Here is a 19,565-nt window from a genome sequence, read left to right as displayed (position 1 = left end):
GGCGGCTCTAGGAATTTGCAACCAGATATTCATGTGTATTTATTTTGCCAAAATCATTGTTGTTTTTCGAAAATTGTCACTCTTTTGCCAAAATCAACACTGTTTTGTAAAAATCATGGGTATTCACATGAAGACCCAAGAATACCCCTAGCGCCGCCTCTGGTCCACGGACATTTAAGGGTCAAATTTGCTCAGTCCAACCGTAAATGCCCTTATACAATATGATCCAAACCTTGCCACAGCCTTGGCTGCCCCTCGTGCCCAGGAAAAATTCTATATGACAGTCACTGCGTCATAGTGTTGACCCACCATAGGCCAGCCCCAGTAGGGCCTTGTTTTTTCGCTAGAGGTTTTTCTTCAAACAATTTTCATGGCTCCTTCGGCTAGGGTTCCCTTCTTCGAACAATTTTCGGGTTCCTTCAAATAGGGTGTCCTTCTTCTTCAGTTTGATTTCTTTTTACATTTTCATTTTAGTTTTTATTTTTATTTTCCTACTCTAATTTATTTTTATCTAATATTTTGTTTAATTTGCTTTTTATATCCTTTTCTTATTTACTTTTTTCTTTAAAAAATACATGATTTTTTTAAAAGATATACGATGAACAGTTTTATTTTTACTTTTTTGATTTATTTTTATTTTTGCAAATAATTTTAAATAATTTTGAAACTCACACACATTAATGTAACTATATAGAAAATTTTCGAAAATCTTGACTAATTTAAATGAATCGTTTCAAATTTTGGCATAGTTTTCTAAAATGCACGAATATTTCTTAAATTACAATAACATATTTCAATAATTCTAGATTATTTTTTAAAATATGTGAACGTTAGTTAAAATAAGTACAGATTTTTAGAAAAAATGAGAATTCTTCAACATTTTTTAAATTCTCTAAACTTTTGGCTAAATTTGTCGATATTTCTTTAATACTTGTGCTCTTATTAAAATTTTGTGTACATTTTAAATTCCTTAATATATTTTTAAACCCTACATTAATATAAAGAAAAAATTAGAAACATTGTTTTGGAGGAAAACCGGCTGTAAATCTTATGAGAAAAATAGCATAAAAAAGAAAATCGCTCGGGTGACGCAAAGAGTGTCAAATAGGATGCCTCTAAAATAAATCATAAACATTACTCATGCACCAACAAACTGTTTGAAGAACTTAAAATCTATTTGAATTCAGTTAATCATTTTATATTTCCCCTGGTGCAAAACACAATGTGTGACACAGAGCAGAGAATTCACTGCTGGTTGGAAACGCATTCTGCAAATAAAACGAGGCTGTAAACTCCCATTACCATAGGTACGTACGTTACGCGGAGAAGAGCGTTTCCCATCTCTGCCGGAACGTCCCTCCTCCCTACAAATACTTCGCACGCCTCTCGTCTCGTCGCCACACACACGAATGCACACTCGCTCGCTCACATCTCTACATACATCCAGCAATCCCAGCACAGGTGCAACCCAACCACGCATGGCGCCTGCCTGCCACCTATCGGCTGCCGCCGTCGTCGTGGCGCTCCTCCTGCTCGCCGGCGGCCGGGGCGCCGAGGCGGGGGCGGACACGAGCGACTGCCGCGTCGCGCAGATCGCGTTCGGCGAATGCACCGACTACATCACCAGCTTCGAGGACGGCCCGGTCCTGGTCTTCCCCCAGCCCCGCTGCTGCAAGGGGCTCCGCACCATCAGCGACTTGGCAACCACCAGTACCAGGGAACAGCGGCGGGAGCTCTGCGAGTGCGTGCGCTCGGTCATGGTCGCCGCCGGCAACCTGAACCCCCGCCACGTCGAGATGCTCCGCTACGGTGCCGGGTGCGCCTTCAGGGCCGACTTCCTCCCATCCCCCTCCTCCAACTACAGCTGCTCCCGGTACGTGTTCGTCTCTACTACATATAGTCGCTATATATCTACTCCCTCCGTTTTTAAATATTTCTAAATATAAGTTTTTATAGAGATTGCAATAAAAATCATAGATGTATATAAATATATTTTAGATTGTATATTCACTCAATTTGCTTCGTAGTCTGTATTGAAATATCTGAAAAGTCTTACATTTAGAAACAGAGGGCGTAAGAGTATATATAGTATTATCTTTCTTTGCTATAATAAATAACGAGGAGTACTATAATAAGGAGTCAACTCTCGGTAATTCCTATATGAGTCGAAGCTTATTTGCTTTTGATGAACAGTAAATTTAGAATAAATGGCAAAACAATGGAAAATATCAGAAGGTTTTTGGCATTCAATACGCTCAAGTGCGCTAAGTGTGTGCAAAATTTTGTGGTTAAATGACATTTGAGAAGCTCTCAACAAAATAAAAGGGTTAAGTGGCACTCTTTTTGAAAGTTTCTTTCACCGCCTAATTTACTTTTGATGAAAGCTCCTTGAATGTCATTTCACTATGAATTTCTACATGCAGCTGGTGCACTAGAGCATCTTTGATGAAAAAAAAACAGATTTTTTTTTGCAATTTAATTTAAATGTACAGTTCACGCCTAGCTGCAAATGCACCGGGCTCCAAAATCACCGCTTCCGTCAACTCTGTTCTTACTGAATTAATTTCTTTGCAGGATCTGGTGAACTGAATAACAAATCATTCCACGACCCAAACAAAGGGAATCCAATACGAGAAGACACGAAAAGCTTGCGGGACTCGAACTACTTTCATTTCCCTTTCTTTTGCGATGAGCTGGGAAGAAGAATGATTTGTCTTTTCAGTTATACTTTAGCAAAATAAATAAATCATCGCAAGCTATGTAAAGTCATGAACTGTTTAAGCTAGTGGTTGATGCCAACTTGACTTCACTTTTGGTTTGGTGGAAGAGAGTATATACTATATCACTTAAATGTTATGGCCATATAACGATTCAGATATCCCCGCAAAAAAAAAGGTTTAAAAAGTGTGCTAAATGAATGCCGTGTACTAGTTTTCGGTAAATGAAATCAACTAAACTCCTCTTTCTTTTGATGCTTAGCTTCTTGCTGCTAAGTTTCCTTTATCAATTAGTTTTGGACTGTAAACTGTGTTTTCGTCTAGATACACGCACTTAGCGTCGATTTGGCCTGGTTGGTCGCAGGCGGTGTGGGGGGAGTTACAGGAGGACGAATTTTGTTCCAGCCTAGTGCCTACTATAATACCATATCTGATTAGAGATTTAGTGTCTAAAAAAATCTGATTAGAGATTTTGCTTTAAAAAATCTGATTAGAGATGGGCCAGGGAAAATAAAATAAAAGCCCAATAGCTATTCTGAGGCCCGACCCACCTCTGCCTAGGCCGAGAAAAACCTCACTTAGCCAGCCCCTAGCCGCCGGGACACATCGAGCCAGCTCCTCGCTTCCCGTCGCTACCTCCCCATTTCGCCGTCTCGCTGGCTCGCCGCTCGCCGCTTGCCGTCCCCGCCTGCGTAGCCGCCCGCCGGACGCCCAGGACGCGCTCGGCCGACAGGCAGAAGCAAGCCAGCAACAATCCTTGTCGATTTGAGGTACCATTTCAGCTCGTCCACTGCCCATTCGGCGGTTCCCCAATTTTTGTTTTAGGGTTTGCTCTTCCCTTTGCCACCCACCATCCGGTACATAATTTGTGTTCAGTTATCCCATTATGGTTTATGATTGATAGAAAGTAAATTAGTTAGAATGTTTCTAAGTCTTCTTTTATGCAAAACTGAGACTTAATTGAGAATTTTAGTATGTTTATAAGACCATATCGATCTATTTCCATATGGTATTGGTAGTTAGTTAGAATTCCCCTAAAAAAGTTAGTTACAACGTTCACATGTCATATTTGTTGTGAAAAAAAAATTAGGTGGACACCCTGTTTTCAAATCCTAGATCCGCCACTGGCGTCAGTCGTTAAGGGTAGGTCTGCGGCTGCGGAGCTCCCTTCTCAGTTACCAGCTTGGCCCCTGTCATCGTCTCCCCCAGCCGAATGGGTTGGTCATGTGAGCAAGAGGTAACTGCATCACCCGATAGGATAAGAATCCCCTGTTCCATGCAATTTACTTGAGCTGGTTTCCTCTATTGTGTTGTTGATCTCTCAGTTGAGCTGGCTTGAGCTTGCCTATGCCTTGGCCCTATGATTTGCTGGAGCACACAAGATGAATTTATGTTAGAAAGGAATTTACATGGAGATTTACCGACCTAGGAGGGAATTTTTGGTCATACGGGTTGTCATTAGTTCTGTGAGAACTAATAAGATTATAGGATGTAGTGTACTGTTGCGATTAAATAGATAATTCCATCGTTGATGTTGGGCATGGCACTTGCAGCAATATGTATTGATCCTGCACCTAAAACCATAATCCTGTCATCTCTATAGTTTTTGAGTTGTTAAAATTGGAGCATATACTCTGCAGTTAATCAAGCTATCTATACATTTGACAGATAAACCATAGGAACAGAAATCAATCTGATGTGATTTTGGTTCAGGTCCATATACAACAGCCATACATTGGTAAATGTATCTCAAGTTCTGACCTAAATTATATATGCTTAATGAGAGAGGAAATATAGATTCTTGTTATGGTACTGACGGTTAATGGTAGCAGCATATCAAGTGTAATCACTAATATTTCCCCACTTTGATTTTTCTTTTCGTAGAAGCTCTGAACAAACCTGCATGTTGCTTTGGCCAAAAATTGAATTGGGAATTAGGAAAACAATGAAGCCATTATATTCTAAACATAACTGCAGATGTAGCTCTTTTATTCCCACTAAAAATAGTCCCAAAGATAATTAAACTTATTTCAGTTTCAATAAGCTCTAAAGAGCATGTCCTCTTTCACTAACTATCTATTCCTCCCCACCAGCCTTCTCCTTCCTACCCAGCTCTATGCCGCAGCTAGCAGGCCAGCTCAACCCTTGTTGCCTTCCCGTTCTGCCTCACCTCTCCTGAGTGCTCTACACAGCGTGACCTGCTCTCGTGAGACAGGAACTTGGGCCCAGTTCAGTGCGTGGTGTTGTTCAGTTCAGAGTGAAGAAAGAACTTTTCTCAAAAAAAAATGAGTGAAGAAAGAAGATGTCCCATATGATCTGCTCCTGTGTGGGGCAGAAAATTGGGCTTGCAGAGTTGCAGTTCAGCTACAGTGTGGTTCAGTTGAGAGTAAAAGAATAAAGAAACAAAAGAGAGAGGATGTAAAAGTCCTTCCTTTTTTCTACTGTCCACCGCAGCTGCACTTTCATTAGCTGCAGTTTGGGACAATCCAAGTTGTTAACAGTACCCTCCCCTATGTACAGTCTAGTGGCTTGTTTCTACTTATGTTAAAAGATTCACAACTATTTAGGAGTTTCTATCATGTAGAATGCACTCTTCCTTTTGGAGCATCAGTATACTTCAGTTCTAGTAGAGCATCCATCTTATTTTGTGTGCAAATTGTTGTGTGATATTTTTTCAGATAAATTTAATTTTGACAGAAGACAACAGTCTACACTTGCTTTGTTTTTTTAATTCTGGTACCTTAGCCTGATATGTTTCTCTTCTTATTATGGAATATAGATTACTTGCATGCTTGAATTGTTTTGACTCACCCAAGCTAGCTGTATAGTAGAAGTTCAGCATGCACACAAGATGATCTGGTTGTTTTACTGGGATAATGTGTATCATTGCTCTGTGCGTGCTGAAACAGTTATGTATAGGTGCTGAATTGATTAAGTTATAGTTGCTTGTGAATATTTGCAGACAGATCGAGACCAGAAGATTCTTCAGGAATAGAGGTGTCGCAAAGGCCCCTACAACTATAGGTATATGTGACAGCTCCACCTCTTTGGCCGAAAGCGTCCACCAGATCTTTCCAGCCTCCTCGTCGCTCGTCGCCTCCACCGCCATGTGGAGAGGCACCGCCACTGCAGCCTCTGCCGCGAGGGCTCTCCGCTCGCGTTTGCTCGCTGATCCCATCCATCACCCCTCTACGGCTGTTCTTCCCATTGCCTCGGTGCGCACCGCCTGCTCAGTACCCTCTGCCGCCTCCCCTGCGCCCATCGTCGCTGAAACGGCGGCCGCCTCAGTAGCTGTTTCATCGGGAGCCAGATCCGCCTCCGACGTGCTGCGGCACTACGGGTGGTGCTACTGGGAGCTCTCCAAAGCCCGCCTCAGGTGTGCGATTTGCTTCTGTTTCCCGTCAGAAGATGACTTCTATTCTTACAATTGATGTTTTCCAGAATGAAATAAAGATCTGCTCTTCAGTTCTTGTGGTTAAATTCCGAAGAAATGAATTTTACTAACTTTGTGATTTGGGATCTGTAACAGTTGAGCACTAACTCATTAATACCCCTTAATGTTTATGCGCTGTAGGATCTAGTGTGCTGAATTGTGAACCTGGGCTTCGTAATACTGGCTCTATGAAATTAACTTCTGATGCTGTTCAGCAAACATATGATGCTATGTGACAAACTAGCTAATGTAGCCCTTTTGTTTATGTTGTAGAAATGGAATTATAAGTGTACTGCAGACTAGACATGCCACACCTCTTTTTGTTATAACCACAACGATGGAAACCCCAAATTTCTTGATAAGCAAAACTGCATTCCATTTACCTTAACACACTTAACAGAGGTGTGATGCAGTAGATTTCTTTATAATTAGGTTTGTTTGGCACATGACATCTTCTCTTCTTCTTGTTCTTGTTTTTGCTTCACCATTCAGTTTTGTTGTGCTTTTGGAACCATGTCCTGAAATATTAGGGTCTGGCCAAAACTTTTGCGTGCGGTGGCGATCCTAGATGGTAGATAGTGGCCGCTGCCAAATCATTACTGTCTTGGACGGTCCACCTTGACAATATATGCATAGTGGTCAATTGGTGGTTTAGTGTGCCTGAAAAGCTAAGATGACCTTTATGGCGGTAAAAATGAACTATAATTTAATTATTTCCTGTATGTTTTTGTCATAAGGTGTTTAGTATCGGTAGTTTTTTCCATTCATCAGATTTTATATATTGTAATGGCACTCGACTTCTAGCAATCTGTCCTCATATGAAACAATATCCCATATGTTTGTAGTCCAAATGTTCAGTTGTATGTTCTCTTTAGAATTCATATTGCACATACGGTATTTATATTCTATTGTTTGTTGAACCACATGATACCCTTATTTAGAACGGGAATGCAATTCATAGGCCTATGTTTTTAAGGCGGTAAGGCGAGGCGAGGCGCTGGGGGGGCGCCTCACTGCCTAAGCGCTAAGGCATAAGGCGAGGCGACGCCTTAGACACATACATATATAATAGATGGCAGGCAATTAGGAGATTTAACTACTAGCATTGACATCATAAACTGTACATACATATATAACAGATGGCAGCCATTTAGGAAATTTAACAATTAACATAATTAGTTGTTGCCAAATCATAGGCCTCAAATCATCTTCTGTATATGACAGAACGGCGCCTTTGAACTTCAGCTTCATCCTTCTCATCAATATATCGCTCCATAGCTTTAAACTTTCTAGTGTTTAAGGATTTGCGCATCTCTATCCTAATCTCCATAGATGCCTCGGGACACATATCTGCATCACTACAACCCCCAGAAAGGTGCTGCTTCAGCCTTCTCACTCCAGCATGGACTATCTTGCCACACAATGTACACTGGAGTAAATCTTTCCTCTCTAAATCTGGCCAGAACCCATACTTCCAAACTGGATCATCTGATGTAGCTCTTCTCCTAGGATCCATCAGAGCAGGGACACCTCGCTGCTGCAGCAACACTGAGAAAAGACCCAATCAACCGTCAAAGAGAGAAGAGCCAAATCACTAGAGCAAGCAGACAAGCATGGGGAAGGAGAGAAGCGATGGTGGGGTTGCTGCCTTGTGGATGGAGAAGCAGATTTGGGAGCAAACAGATGCAGAGGAGGAGCAGGCAAGCAGCCAAGCACATCTACAGATCTACCTACAATGCAGGAAGAAACAGAGTATTAGGAGGGGTAGAAGAAAATTCAGAGGAGGCCGGGGTAGAAGTGAGATGAGAACGGGAGCCACACCTTGCTGTTGCGCCAGAGTTGGAGGGAGAGCTGAGCCCGGCGAGGAGGGGCACAGATCGGAGCTGTAGAGGAAGGAGTCGCCGCCAAAGGTCAGAGAGGAGAGAAGGAAACCCTATCGGGTGGATTGGACAATTGGTTCGATCCTCTCTGTCCCGCCCTTCGCCTTATACCTGTTCGCACTCGCGCGCGAGCCCAATATTTCCCGCGAAAGCCCGCGAAAGCTTCCCGCGTGGGCCACTCTTTCCCGCCTGGAAGCAGCCCATGGCGTCCGATCTGGCCCAAGGCGCCGCCCTACGCGCCTAGGCGGACGATTCAGACGCCCTAGGATCTAAAGCGGACGCTTTACGACGATGTATAAGGCAGGTTCGACGCCTTGCCATCGGAGGGCGCCCTGACGCTAAGGCGTCGCCTAAGCGACGCTTCACAGACGCCTTAAAAACAGAGTCATAGGCTATTGAAAGTTTGCTGTACCATGTAACATCCATTATTACTTCTTTTTGGCTAGAATGCATAAATTGAATCGAGATTTTGATACAATACCTCAAAATTTAATTAGTCAAAATATCTCAGACAGTAGGCATAACCATCTATATTCTCCCTAAGAAAAATGCTAGTTTTAATGCCTTCTTTGGTGAAATTGTTATGTGGGATTTGGCTTAATGTGTGTCTGGAGAGTGGACATATGGGTTAATATATGTCCCTTGGAATACATTCAAACAATCTTATGATCTTGAATTTGCCATGGTCTGTGTCTTGTATCTTGGAACTCCTTGTGACTGACAAATTATTTGTCCTCTTGTTGCATTTCTTTCAATTGATTATACATTCATTTTTATGGTATCTAGTGCACTTGTTGTGGCAACATCGGGGGCTGGATACGTGCTCGGGAGTGGCAGCATTGTAGGCATTGCTGGACTATGCTATACATGCACTGGTACCATGATGGTTGCAGCATCTGCCAACACTCTCAACCAGGTGTGTACTTGTTTTTTGGGGTAGCCTTTACCATTGGCAATTTAGCATGATAGTTAACAAAACCAATATTCATTTTGTTCACATTCTTGCAATCCTTTTATGTTCTTTGTCACACAATGTCACACTTCAATATCAGTTTTTGGGAAGTTATTCTGATTTTCTTACATATTTACATTATTCCGGGATATATAGATATCATTATACACCTGGTTATCACACTTAGAGACAATGAACTTGGTGCATCGACATCCTTTTCAGGTATTCGAGATAAAGAATGATGCTAAAATGAAAAGGACAATGCGACGGCCCCTACCATCAGGGCGTATTAGTCCTGTGCATGCTGCAATGTGGGCTACAAGTGTTGGAGCTGCAGGAACAGCATTATTGGCTTGCAAGGTTCGGCTCTGCCATTTGCCTGTACTTGCTTTACACTTTGTTTGAAGTGTGTACGGCCACTGAAGTTGGTAAAGTGCTGTGTTATTGGAACTAAACATTGAGAAATTTTGGCAAGGTTTGTGCAGGCTAATGGCTTAGCTGCTGGGCTTGCAGCATCCAATCTCATTCTGTATGCATTTGTATACACTCCATTGAAGCAAATACACCCTGTCAATACATGGGTGGGAGCAGTTGTTGGCGCCATTCCACCACTTCTAGGGTATGTTACTGCTGAAGACACATTTCTGGATTGTCTAGGTGCAGGTTGAAGGTGGTATTTTATATGTAGAATAGTGGAGCGAGTGTATATTCTTCATCTCCTATTTTAATTTCTTATTGTGCTCCCTGGTTAGTCATTTAATGGCCTGGCAACTGGAACAATCTGGTTTAATCTGCCATGAAGATCGTGCATGGCCCGGCATATGGGATTGGGTGATAGAACATGGCTTAGGGAGGACAAATGAGGGGGATGACAGATTGATAAACTATTCTCTTATTGCGTGATTAAATGTGGTACATGCTAATCCTTTATGTAGGACGACTAACTTGATTCGCAAGTCGTATTTCAGTTTAGACCAAAGTTTTAAAAGCCGCTAGGCGCTAATTGTGAGTTTTGCCACTGCCTTGCACTTTTCTGACCAAAGCGTACCCTTAAGCGCACATTAACCGCAATTAAGCTTTAGGCATTTTGCTATTGCCTAGAGCCTAGGCGTGCCTTTTCTTTATGGTTTATTAAACTCAAGACTGACAGCGAGTTATTCTTGTCCTCTGTAATTTAGCTTGGGGTTTTCACTTGTGTAAAACTGTAACAAATAAAGCAGGGCATGTAGCATAGGTGTAGCTCATGTCCTGGGCACTGTTGACATGCTCTGCACACGTATAGCAGGCATGGGCAAGGTGATAGTGTGGTGCTGTACTGCACGACCTGGACACACGCAGTGAGCGTGAGGCTGTAAAGGAGAGAGCAGTGTGTAGCTTCTCCTCACTTCAGTCATAAACCGAAAAATAACAAAAACGAACTCAGCACAAAGTTAGTGCTGGGGGGAAACCATCGAGTACCTGGTGTGCATCCTTTCTCTGGTTGATTTCCTGCTGCTGATTCTTCTCCGACGACCCAAGATCCGAGTCCCGTGTGTGTCCACCGTTAGAAAGGGAGACGAGCGAGACTTTGGGCCTGTCAAAGACCAAACCATAGCTACCTTCCTAGTTCAGTTGGACTCTTCTTAATTTAACTAGCCTTTTTGTAATGGACCCAACTGTATCCAACAAGGATATTTACTCCTTTTCTTAACTTTCCTATCTCTAGCATAAGCTATCCGATGCGTTCACGGATAAGCCTATTTCCTGCTGCCTTGTGCACCCACGGCCATAACAGACTCATCAGAATAAAGCAACATATCATAGAGACATCTGGACCTACCAGCTTAAGCACACAAATTGAAGTTATGAACTACTCTCAAATCCATAGCCGCTGACATAAAGCATCAAACTGGATGATTCCACTGCCCTGGAGACTGTTTCAGGCCATATAGTGACATCTTAAGCAAGCAAATAAATAAAAGGGGTCACTTATAGGCTCGGAGTCCGGTAATACTTCAAGGAGAAGGAAAGCTCTAAGTCTCCCACTGGCATTATAAAGGAAGGAGATACGAGAAAGCAAATTTACAACCGGACGCGACTCTTTATGTTACCTGAACCCTTCTTTTACTGGAATGCCGGCATCATTGGACTAGAAGGTCTTTAGGGGCTGGGATGCACTGTGGTGCAGTTAAAGCAAAAGGTGCATTAGATGAATATGATGACTCAGATTTGCGAACTGGAATGGGTGTATGGTTTTTCTATCTGTAAATTCATGTCTTTACATCTGTCCTTGACCACAGCATCCCGCTATTCATAATCACTTCCCTACATTTTTATTTTATAAATCCTTTAGTATTTGTAGCATTGCTCTAAGAGACTACCTGTACAGGTGTAGAATATCATGCTTTTAGTGTATCATGGGCATATATTCTGTGTATTGTTGCACTCCTGTTTATTTATTGAATGAATATCAATGTGGCTGTGCAATATTATGTTTACACCGGCATGTGGCCCTTATTTATCTTGATACAGGTGGGCAGCAGCAGCATCTGAAGTGTCACTCAACTCTATGATTCTACCTGCTGCTTTGTACTATTGGCAGTTACCACATTTCATGGCCCTTGCGTACTTATGCCGTGACGACTACCTTGCTGGAGGGTAACTCAATTATTCCAACCGGTTATTACCAGATCTACTGTAGAAGCTACTCCCTCTGTAAACTAATATAAGAGCGTTTGGATCACTAAAGTAGTAGTGATCTAAACGCTCTTATATTGCTGTACAGAGGGAGTACATCAATCAAAATGTTAACAGGTGTGAAACCAACCTAATTTGTATCCTTGACATGTGATTGACTTTTTGATTCAGGTACCGGATGCTCTCTTTTGCTGATCCTACTGGTAAGAGAACTGCATGGGTTTCACTCAGAAATTGTCTCTACATGCTGCCGTTGGGGTTATTTGCATACAACTGTAAGTACTAATCATACAGGTTCTCTAGTTTCCATTTGCTTCTGTTCATAATAAAGCTGGTCAAACTTGGGATCTTTCTTATTCAAGGAACTAATGCTTTGTAGGGGGTCTAACATCTGAATGGTTCAGTTTTGAAGCAACGCTTCTAACGACGGGCCTCGCCATTGGGGCCCTATCATTTGTTCTGCATCCTACCCAGAAGAGTGCAAGAAGAATGTTCCATGGTAGCCTTTTGTATCTTCCTGCTTTAATGGCTGGACTTATATTGCATCGGCTGCCCAACGAACAGAAGGAGCATAACATCCATCAGACTAGTGAGATCGCCGGGGTTCTCCGTGGTGCTGAAGAAAGTGCTAGACAGAAATGGGAAGATCCGAAACCTTCGCGTGCTCAATCACGGCCTCCAGTTGCCTATGCTTCTGTAGCCCCATTCCTGTTCTTACCTGTACCTGTGTACGTCTCTCCACAAGCTCATGAGTTTTGAAAGCCTTACCTCAGCAGCCAGGCTGTGCCTTCATCTTCCTTCTTTTTGTCTGTTATTATCATAAAAGTCTTGTCCGCTCTTGACAGGAAATTTTCCTGCCCAGGGGAATTCCTCTTTGTGTTGTTAAAATCTGAGAATAATAAACGCAGTTTTTGTTTGAAACAACACATAAAATTCAGCTGTTTGGCTCACGCGAGTATAAAACTGATATATGTTCCTCCGTTGATATTTCAGAGTACCTTGATACAGAGCTATCTAGAAGCAATATGTATGCTTACTCGTTTTTTGTTTGTAGCAAGTAATACACGTCGCACACTCCTGTAAGTGGGGCATAAAATATATTTGGGCTATGTTGAGAAGACCTTTGTTTGAGTAATCTATACCTAAACACAAACACTACTCATGCACCAACAAAGGATCTGTAGGAACTTAAGTTCTATTTGAATTCAGTTAACCATTGGAGAAGGACACAACGTATAACACAGAGCAAGGCGTATTGTTCTTTTGGCAATTTACTGCTAGTTGTTTTTTAGTGTCAATTCACTGCTAGTTGGAAACGCTTTTCGCATAAAAAAAAAACAGAACGAGGCTGTAAACTCCCATTACGATACCTACCTGGCTACCTAGTTAAATTGTTGCTAAATCTCAGTCGAGTGAGACTTATGCTAATATTTGTGAGATCTTATTACATTGAGATCCATGCAAGTTTTGTTTTTCAGTTTTTTTTACATGTTATATTACTTGACTGAGACTTGGTTAAGTCTCCTACAGTTAACCTTCGCGTGCATTGTGTAACTGATGCAGAAAAATTACTGCGGCCAACGTGTGAAAATCAATCCATGGGTACGTTATTAGGCAAGAGCAGAAACGTTCCCCATCTCCACTGGAACCTCCCCTATAAATATTACTCCCGTGTCCCAACTGTGCACGTCTCGTCGCCACACACACAAGCATGCACACTCGTTCCCTCGTATCCCTGTATCCATCCATCAATATCAACACAGGTACGTGCAACCCGACCCCGCATGGCGCCTGCCTGCCACCTCGCGACGGCGACGATGGCCGCCGTCGTCGCGTTCCTCCTGCTCGCCGGCGGCCGGGGCGCCGAGGCGGAGGCGGACACGATAGGCTGCCGCGTCGCGCGGTTCGCGTTCGGCGCCTGCACCGGCTACGTCGCCGGCCGCGAGGGCGCCGAGGTCACTCCCCGCTGCTGCAAGGGGCTCGGCATCATCAAGGACCTGGCGACCACCGCGGAGCAGCGGCGGGAGCTCTGCGAGTGCGTGCACTTGGTCATGATCGCCGGCGGCCGGGTGATCCCCCGCCGCGGCCAGCTCCTCCGCACCGCGTGCGGCTTCAGCGTCGACTTCCTCCCGACCAACTTCTACTTCAACTGCTCCCGCCTCCCGGTACGTCCGTCGTCTGCTGTAACAAGGAGTCAACTCTGTTCTTGACTGAAATAAAGTTTCATTGCAGGATCTGTGGCCTGATTAAGGAACCATATATATCATCACGGCCTAAACCATCGAAGAGAATCGAATTATTTTGCACTTCCCTTTCTTTTGCGAGGAGTGTGGGCAGAAGAATATTTTTTTTCTCTGCTCAGTTACTGTAGCAATAGAAATGGACGCAAGCTTTATATGTCCTTTTCGTTTTGGCTCGTGATGGTTGATACCCAACTTGGCTTCACATTCCATTTGAGTTCAAAAGGAAACTTTACTCTTCTTTTTAGGGGAGAAGAAACTTTACTTTTGGTCTCGTGGATTTCTCTATTGCTTAGAAGAAGATAAGGTTCGGACGCGGTCACGCGGAGTTTCTCAGTGGATGAACAGTAAAAAAAAAAAAAATCTTTCAGTGCTTGCAAACATTCATCATGGAATCACATTCCTGAAAGGCTGGCAAAAAAAGCGATACTTTTAATGCTACTTTCAAAAACATTTTGAAGCACTGATTTTGTTTGTTTTGCCACGACTTCCACAAATATGATTTCATGATGAAATTTTGCAAGCTCCTTAGAACATTTGCCAGTGTTTGTCACAAAGAAAGTTTAGATTTTTTTTTTATTTTTTTCGATCTTACTGTTCACTCGAGCTCATTTGAGCTCGAGCTAAGAAGTTATTTTCCATAAGGTTCTCATTTCACCTCTCGTTCATCCAACCTCCTTATATATGTTCTCCCTCTTCCCTTCTTCTCTTTGATTTTTTCCCTCCCATGTCTGATTTTACTCTCATTGATTTTTCCTAAAATGGAATCAATTGTCTCACATTTTATTAACTTACCAAAAAATCTTTGTAAGTCAAAAAATCCTTACCAAATAAGTGTTTAACAATAAGATCACATGTAAATCATGACGATTGCGTACAAAAACTTGTTAACATTTTAGTGCATAAACGTAATAAGAGACGTGCAGTCACGAACTAATCTACTAAAATGTTTATATTATCTAGGGTTCCATCTTTCACTTTTCTTCCCATCACCCCTTGGTGCAGCCTTCCACTCTCCACTGATTTTTTCTGGATTTTCATCCCCTTCTTATGGTATAGAAATAAATTCACGGTCATACATATTTGATAACAAAATAAATAGCAATAAATTCACAATCGAGAAGCAAATATATACAAGCATCAGTCAATCTCTTATATTTGGTAACCTAACAAAGTAGATTACTCATGTACACAAACCTATTTTATTAGAGACTCCTTTGGATTGAGCACATTCAAACACATTGTGGTTGTGTGAGCACTGAAGCCACCATCGGCGAGGGTGGGAAGGAAGATAAGCGGCAACACATATGGGATGTCATGTTCAGATAAAGGGCACATTGTACATTTTTTCTATAATTTTTATGTCTACTTTTTCATACACATTGTACATTTTTTCTATATATCAGGAACATTTTTTCATACATATCTAACATTTTCCAAATATATGATTGAGATTTTTCAAATATATGTGTTTGAGCATATTTTTTGAATATGTATTAAAAACTTTTGTGAATGTGTGTTCAACATTTTTAATTCTCACAAACATATCTTTGAATGTTATCAACATTTTTTCAATTGACACTAACAAAGTTTTTACATTATGTTTACATTTTTCAAATTCATTATTTTAATGAAAATTTTGGTAAGTTTAAGCTCTGGGATGTTTGTATTTATAATATTTTTGAAAAATAAGAAAAATGGAAAAAAAAGAACGAATAAATGGAAATTAAAAGAAACGATCGACACACTACTAGGCCGGCCCACTCTATGTGTCTTTGACACATCGCCGCCTTCCACCTCGCACTAAGCGAGGCATAGGTGCACCCGTTAAGTGCAAGCCCAGGACATGAGTGTGTAGGCGGCGGAAATGAGTCATGGGGCAGGGCCTGGGTGGGCTTTGATTTATGTAACTCCATGCTAAGGCTTAGCCTAGTTGGAGTTATCCTAAAAAAAGCTAGTTGGAGTAATAGCACCTCTTGACTTTTCAAAAAGGGGACGCATCTATTAAAAGAGTTCAATAGAAGTACAAACGCATCCCAAATATAATAAAATTACATCAAGGTCTCTAACCATTGAGCAACCAATATAGCCACCAAAACGAGTTGTCTTCACGACAATGTCGTCACTCCTCTACTGGAGCTGGGCTGACCTTATCAATGACAGTTGAGACGTCTTTGCTCACGTGTACAAAGGACCAGTGTCCTAGAGTCGCGGTCGTCACCATTTGACCACTGAACCGATCCAAAGTACCTGACATTAAATCTTACAAATCGAGTACGCATGACAAGAAACACTAACCTTGCCGCCGCAAGGAGACAGTGGGATCACCGGAGCTTCCTTACTCAAGGAGGATTTGATTTCAAAACACAAACTCAAAGAAAAGGTACCGCCATCCGGCCAAGGGTCACACATTCGAGGATTAACCATAACCTCAACTATTTGTGGTAGTTGAGGCACCATGATTCTCCTCCTAGACTACCTGATGCATTTGTCCTCTTAGTCTGGTTTAATAAATTCGAGTGCCTTTTCAAAAAGGAAAAAGATACGATCAAATTTCTCGTTCCAAACGAAGAAGAAAATTACAGCCTACAAATTACTGCAATTCCATAATCCAGCGGCACTTGTTGCGCCGATCCATCAGAAGATAAACGTTCCCATCTCCGCCCGAGAACATTCCCTATAAATACCCTGCGCACGTCGACACGCACTCGTAGTCGTAGTCGTGTCTACAAGTGCAGCGCAACCACCATGACGCCTACCCGCTACCTCGCGGCGCTGGCCGCCGCCGCCGCGCTACTCTTCATGCTCGGCGGCCTGCACGGCGTCGAAGCGGGGCCGGCGGACACCGACTGCGCCGTCGCCCAGACGGCGTTCGGCGACTGCACCGGATACGTCGCCGGCGTGGAGGACAAGCTCTCGCCTCGCTGCTGCAGGGGGCTCGCCGACATCAGGGACATGGCGCCGACCTTTGACCGGCGGCGCGCCCTCTGCGCGTGCATCCACAAGGAGATGCTCGCCGCCGGCAAGGTGGTCACCCGCCGCGCCGCCACGCTCTCCGCCAGGTGCGGCGTCCGTATCTCCTTCCTCCCGACCGCCCACGCCTTCGACTGCTATCGGTACGTACCTCGAGAAAACATGCGTGCTCCAAACTTTGTTCATGCCAGATGCTTCAATAATCGTGTTCGTAATTTGTTTTCCAAAAGGTGAATAGATAAAAATGCTTAGTCCCTTTGCAGGATTCCGCGAACTGATTGAGAAATCGGCTTAATCATGGCGCCCAACAAAGAGCATCGAATAAGATGACTTGCACGACTTGTGGTGGGCATATTTACGTTTCTCTTTCTTTTCTTTTTTCCTTCTTTAATTTCACAAAGAGTAAACAGAAGAATAATCTAGCTTGTAATGATTTTTGGAATAAAGATCATCGCAAGTAGGACTTGTTTACTCTGAAACAATATGTAGAAACTTAGTCCGCGTGTAATCTGTATCTTATCCATATTATTAATATATTGAAGTTCATCGTAAAATTTTAGAAAAATACTCCATCCATTAGCAAATATAAGATGTTCTAACTTTTGTATGGATCGGATGTATATAAATACGTTTTAGTGCATTTGTTCACTCAGTTTAGTCTGTATGTAGTAAATATTGAAATATCTAAAATATACTATTAAATTGTGATGGAGGAAGTAGTAATTAGCTCCCTCTCGGGCAACTTTTAGAAGAAAATCATTTGCGCCCTCTCATACACATTGGAAGAGGATCCGGCTTGCCTGCTCCCTTCCCATGCTCCCATTTCATCTTACGGTTTTTCTTCTTTTTCCTTCCTAATCTAATCATCCCCTGATTTTAACGGGGTGGACCTAGGCCTTATTTTGTGGAGCACGGATGGGCGCACGCGCGGGACGCAGGCAAGTCTCGTCCATTGGAGGATACTGTTAAGAAGTCTCTTTCCTTACTTGACTCGTGATTGACGGCAACTTAACTTGGCAGATTTGCTTTCGTTGAATATGACTTCAACGTTAATGCAATCGCTAGGTACAGCTCCGGAAGTCCAAAGAGGGCTCAGTCCAAAACGCTACATACTGATTGCCATTAAATAAGCGCTCGTGATTATTCTCATTCTATGGACAGAAAATGTCACGTCATTTGCAGCTTTGTCCTTCGCTAATTATGTCTGAAAATATTGCCAATGGTTCATTGTTGCATGCATGTGAGAAGCAGCGAACAGTTGTTGCGCAGGCCAGGCGATATGAGCCTCGAAATATTTAGGCTCTGTGCAGCCGAAGTTTTTTTAGAGAAGTGCAGCCCAAGTGATGCCTAGGCTTCATCTAGCGGTTGTTATTCTAAATTATTCGTACACTATATAGTGGTATAGATAAGCAGTGCAACTTGCGCGATAAAGATAGGGTTAGGTTTCTGTTAATGTAACCATCAACGTGGAGGGGCTCTTCATCCCCACTTTTTCTCTAATGTATATAGTACACATACCCGTGGGTATTCAAGAAAGAAAAAAAAAACGACGCAACTTGTACTTCATTAAACGGCGTACTTGTCCTTCCAAAAATGAAAAAACAGCAGAAACCCCAAAGCCCGGAATGCCCAAGAAGAATCAGGGATTACAAGGGGAAAAATGAAAACAAGGAAAATAGAGCGAAAACTAAGAGAGAGAAATGTAACAGGCTCCCACTCAACGTGCGCTGGGCATGTGTCCTGGTAAGACTGCTCCCCGCCCACTCGGGACCGTCCCATGATAGCTCACTCAGGGGTATCCTCTAATTAATTGCTCTTTTGTTTGACATAATTGTTAGAGCAACTCCAACGGATTTGGACGTTGATTTTGTCGGTTTTTTGTCCGTTTAGATCGTCCGTCCGTCCGTCCGTGTCCGCTTTTTAATTTGGGTCTGCAGGTGTGCTCAACAGGAGCGGATGCCCCCGCTTGCTCGCCCTCGTGCCCGCGCTCCCGCGCATGTGCCCCCGCGCCCGCCCCCGCGTGCTCACCCTCGTGCCCGCGCTCCCGAGCACGTGCCCCCGTGCATGCGCCCTCGCACTCACACCTGTGCCACAGACGAACTCAGGCTCGACCGCGTCGGGCTCCGACGTCAGGCGCCACGGCCGCGCTGCACTGGACCTGCTGTGGTCAACGTCTGCGTGCGTAGACTGCCACTTCGGCCAGCTGTTGCGTGGAGCCGGGCGCGGCGCAGGGGCGGCGGCGCTCCCGCTCCAGCAGCAGTGGCGGGGCGAGCGCGGCCAGGAGCTCGACGAGGCCGGGTGTGGGAAGACGAGGTCAGGTGCGGCGTGGGGGGCGGCGGCGCTACCGGTCCAACGGCGGCGGCCCAGCGTGGGGGAGGCGAGGTGATGTTGGCCGCCGGTTTGAGTGCATGGTGACGTCGGGGCATGGACAGAGATAAAGGTGGAGAGAGATATGTGGGAACCTCACATGCAGCGGACGAAGAGGACATAGAAAACGTCCAAAATGGGTTTAGGTGGACACAAAGCGGACACAAAATGGGAATGTGTCTCTGTATTGGGCCGACGCTTTTATCCGCTTTGACTCAAACGGACACGGACGGACGATGTCGGTCTGCCCGTTCTGCCGAGTAAAGTATCCAAGCAATTTGCCAGAAGCGCATCTTGGGCAGGCCATGACTAGTTTTTGAGACGATT

The 19,565-nt window shown here is 43.6% G+C and overlaps 4 protein-coding genes across 6 annotated transcripts; all 4 read left to right on the top strand.

Annotated features, from left to right (window-relative positions):
* The first annotated feature begins 1,400 nt into the window (after window positions 1–1,400).
* LOC123164150 (uncharacterized) lies at window positions 1,401–2,905 on the top strand. The gene is made up of 2 exons (XM_044581571.1): window positions 1,401–1,873; window positions 2,575–2,905. The coding sequence occupies exons 1-2, from the start codon at window positions 1,410–1,412 to the stop codon at window positions 2,582–2,584; spliced, it is 474 nt and encodes a 157-aa protein (XP_044437506.1). The 5' UTR covers window positions 1,401–1,409; the 3' UTR covers window positions 2,585–2,905.
* Window positions 2,906–3,321: 416 nt separating this feature from the next.
* LOC123166069 (protoheme IX farnesyltransferase, mitochondrial) lies at window positions 3,322–12,678 on the top strand. 2 transcript variants are annotated; one of them, XM_044583831.1, is made up of 9 exons: window positions 3,322–3,487; window positions 3,808–3,954; window positions 5,680–6,093; window positions 8,817–8,946; window positions 9,205–9,342; window positions 9,468–9,601; window positions 11,494–11,619; window positions 11,830–11,933; window positions 12,038–12,678. In XM_044583831.1, exons 3-9 carry the CDS (start codon window positions 5,825–5,827, stop codon window positions 12,415–12,417), a joined length of 1,281 nt encoding a protein of 426 aa, XP_044439766.1. In that variant the 5' UTR covers window positions 3,322–3,487; window positions 3,808–3,954; window positions 5,680–5,824; the 3' UTR covers window positions 12,418–12,678. The 2 variants fall into 2 exon arrangements, with proteins under 2 accessions (XP_044439766.1, XP_044439765.1); XM_044583830.1 differs by lacking the exon at window positions 3,808–3,954.
* Window positions 12,679–13,366: 688 nt separating this feature from the next.
* On the top strand, window positions 13,367–15,227 carry LOC123167347 (non-specific lipid-transfer protein 1-like). The gene is made up of 2 exons (XM_044585194.1): window positions 13,367–13,823; window positions 13,891–15,227. Exons 1-2 carry the CDS (start codon window positions 13,443–13,445, stop codon window positions 13,906–13,908), a joined length of 399 nt encoding a protein of 132 aa, XP_044441129.1. The 5' UTR covers window positions 13,367–13,442; the 3' UTR covers window positions 13,909–15,227.
* A 1,377-nt stretch (window positions 15,228–16,604) lies between these two features.
* Window positions 16,605–18,736, top strand: LOC123167346 (non-specific lipid-transfer protein A). Of its 2 annotated transcripts, XM_044585192.1 has the most exons (4): window positions 16,605–17,014; window positions 17,892–17,935; window positions 18,445–18,614; window positions 18,710–18,736. In XM_044585192.1, exons 1-4 carry the CDS (start codon window positions 16,647–16,649, stop codon window positions 18,734–18,736), a joined length of 609 nt encoding a protein of 202 aa, XP_044441127.1. In that variant the 5' UTR covers window positions 16,605–16,646. The 2 variants fall into 2 exon arrangements, with proteins under 2 accessions (XP_044441127.1, XP_044441128.1); XM_044585193.1 differs by lacking the exons at window positions 17,892–17,935; window positions 18,445–18,614; window positions 18,710–18,736 and adding an exon at window positions 17,135–17,436.
* Window positions 18,737–19,565: the final 829 nt, after the last annotated feature.

This window comes from Triticum aestivum, chromosome 7D, assembly GCF_018294505.1.
Source record: "Triticum aestivum cultivar Chinese Spring chromosome 7D, IWGSC CS RefSeq v2.1, whole genome shotgun sequence".
Taxonomy (NCBI): Eukaryota; Viridiplantae; Streptophyta; class Magnoliopsida; order Poales; family Poaceae; genus Triticum; species Triticum aestivum.
This window is presented reverse-complemented; position numbering and strand designations above follow the sequence as displayed.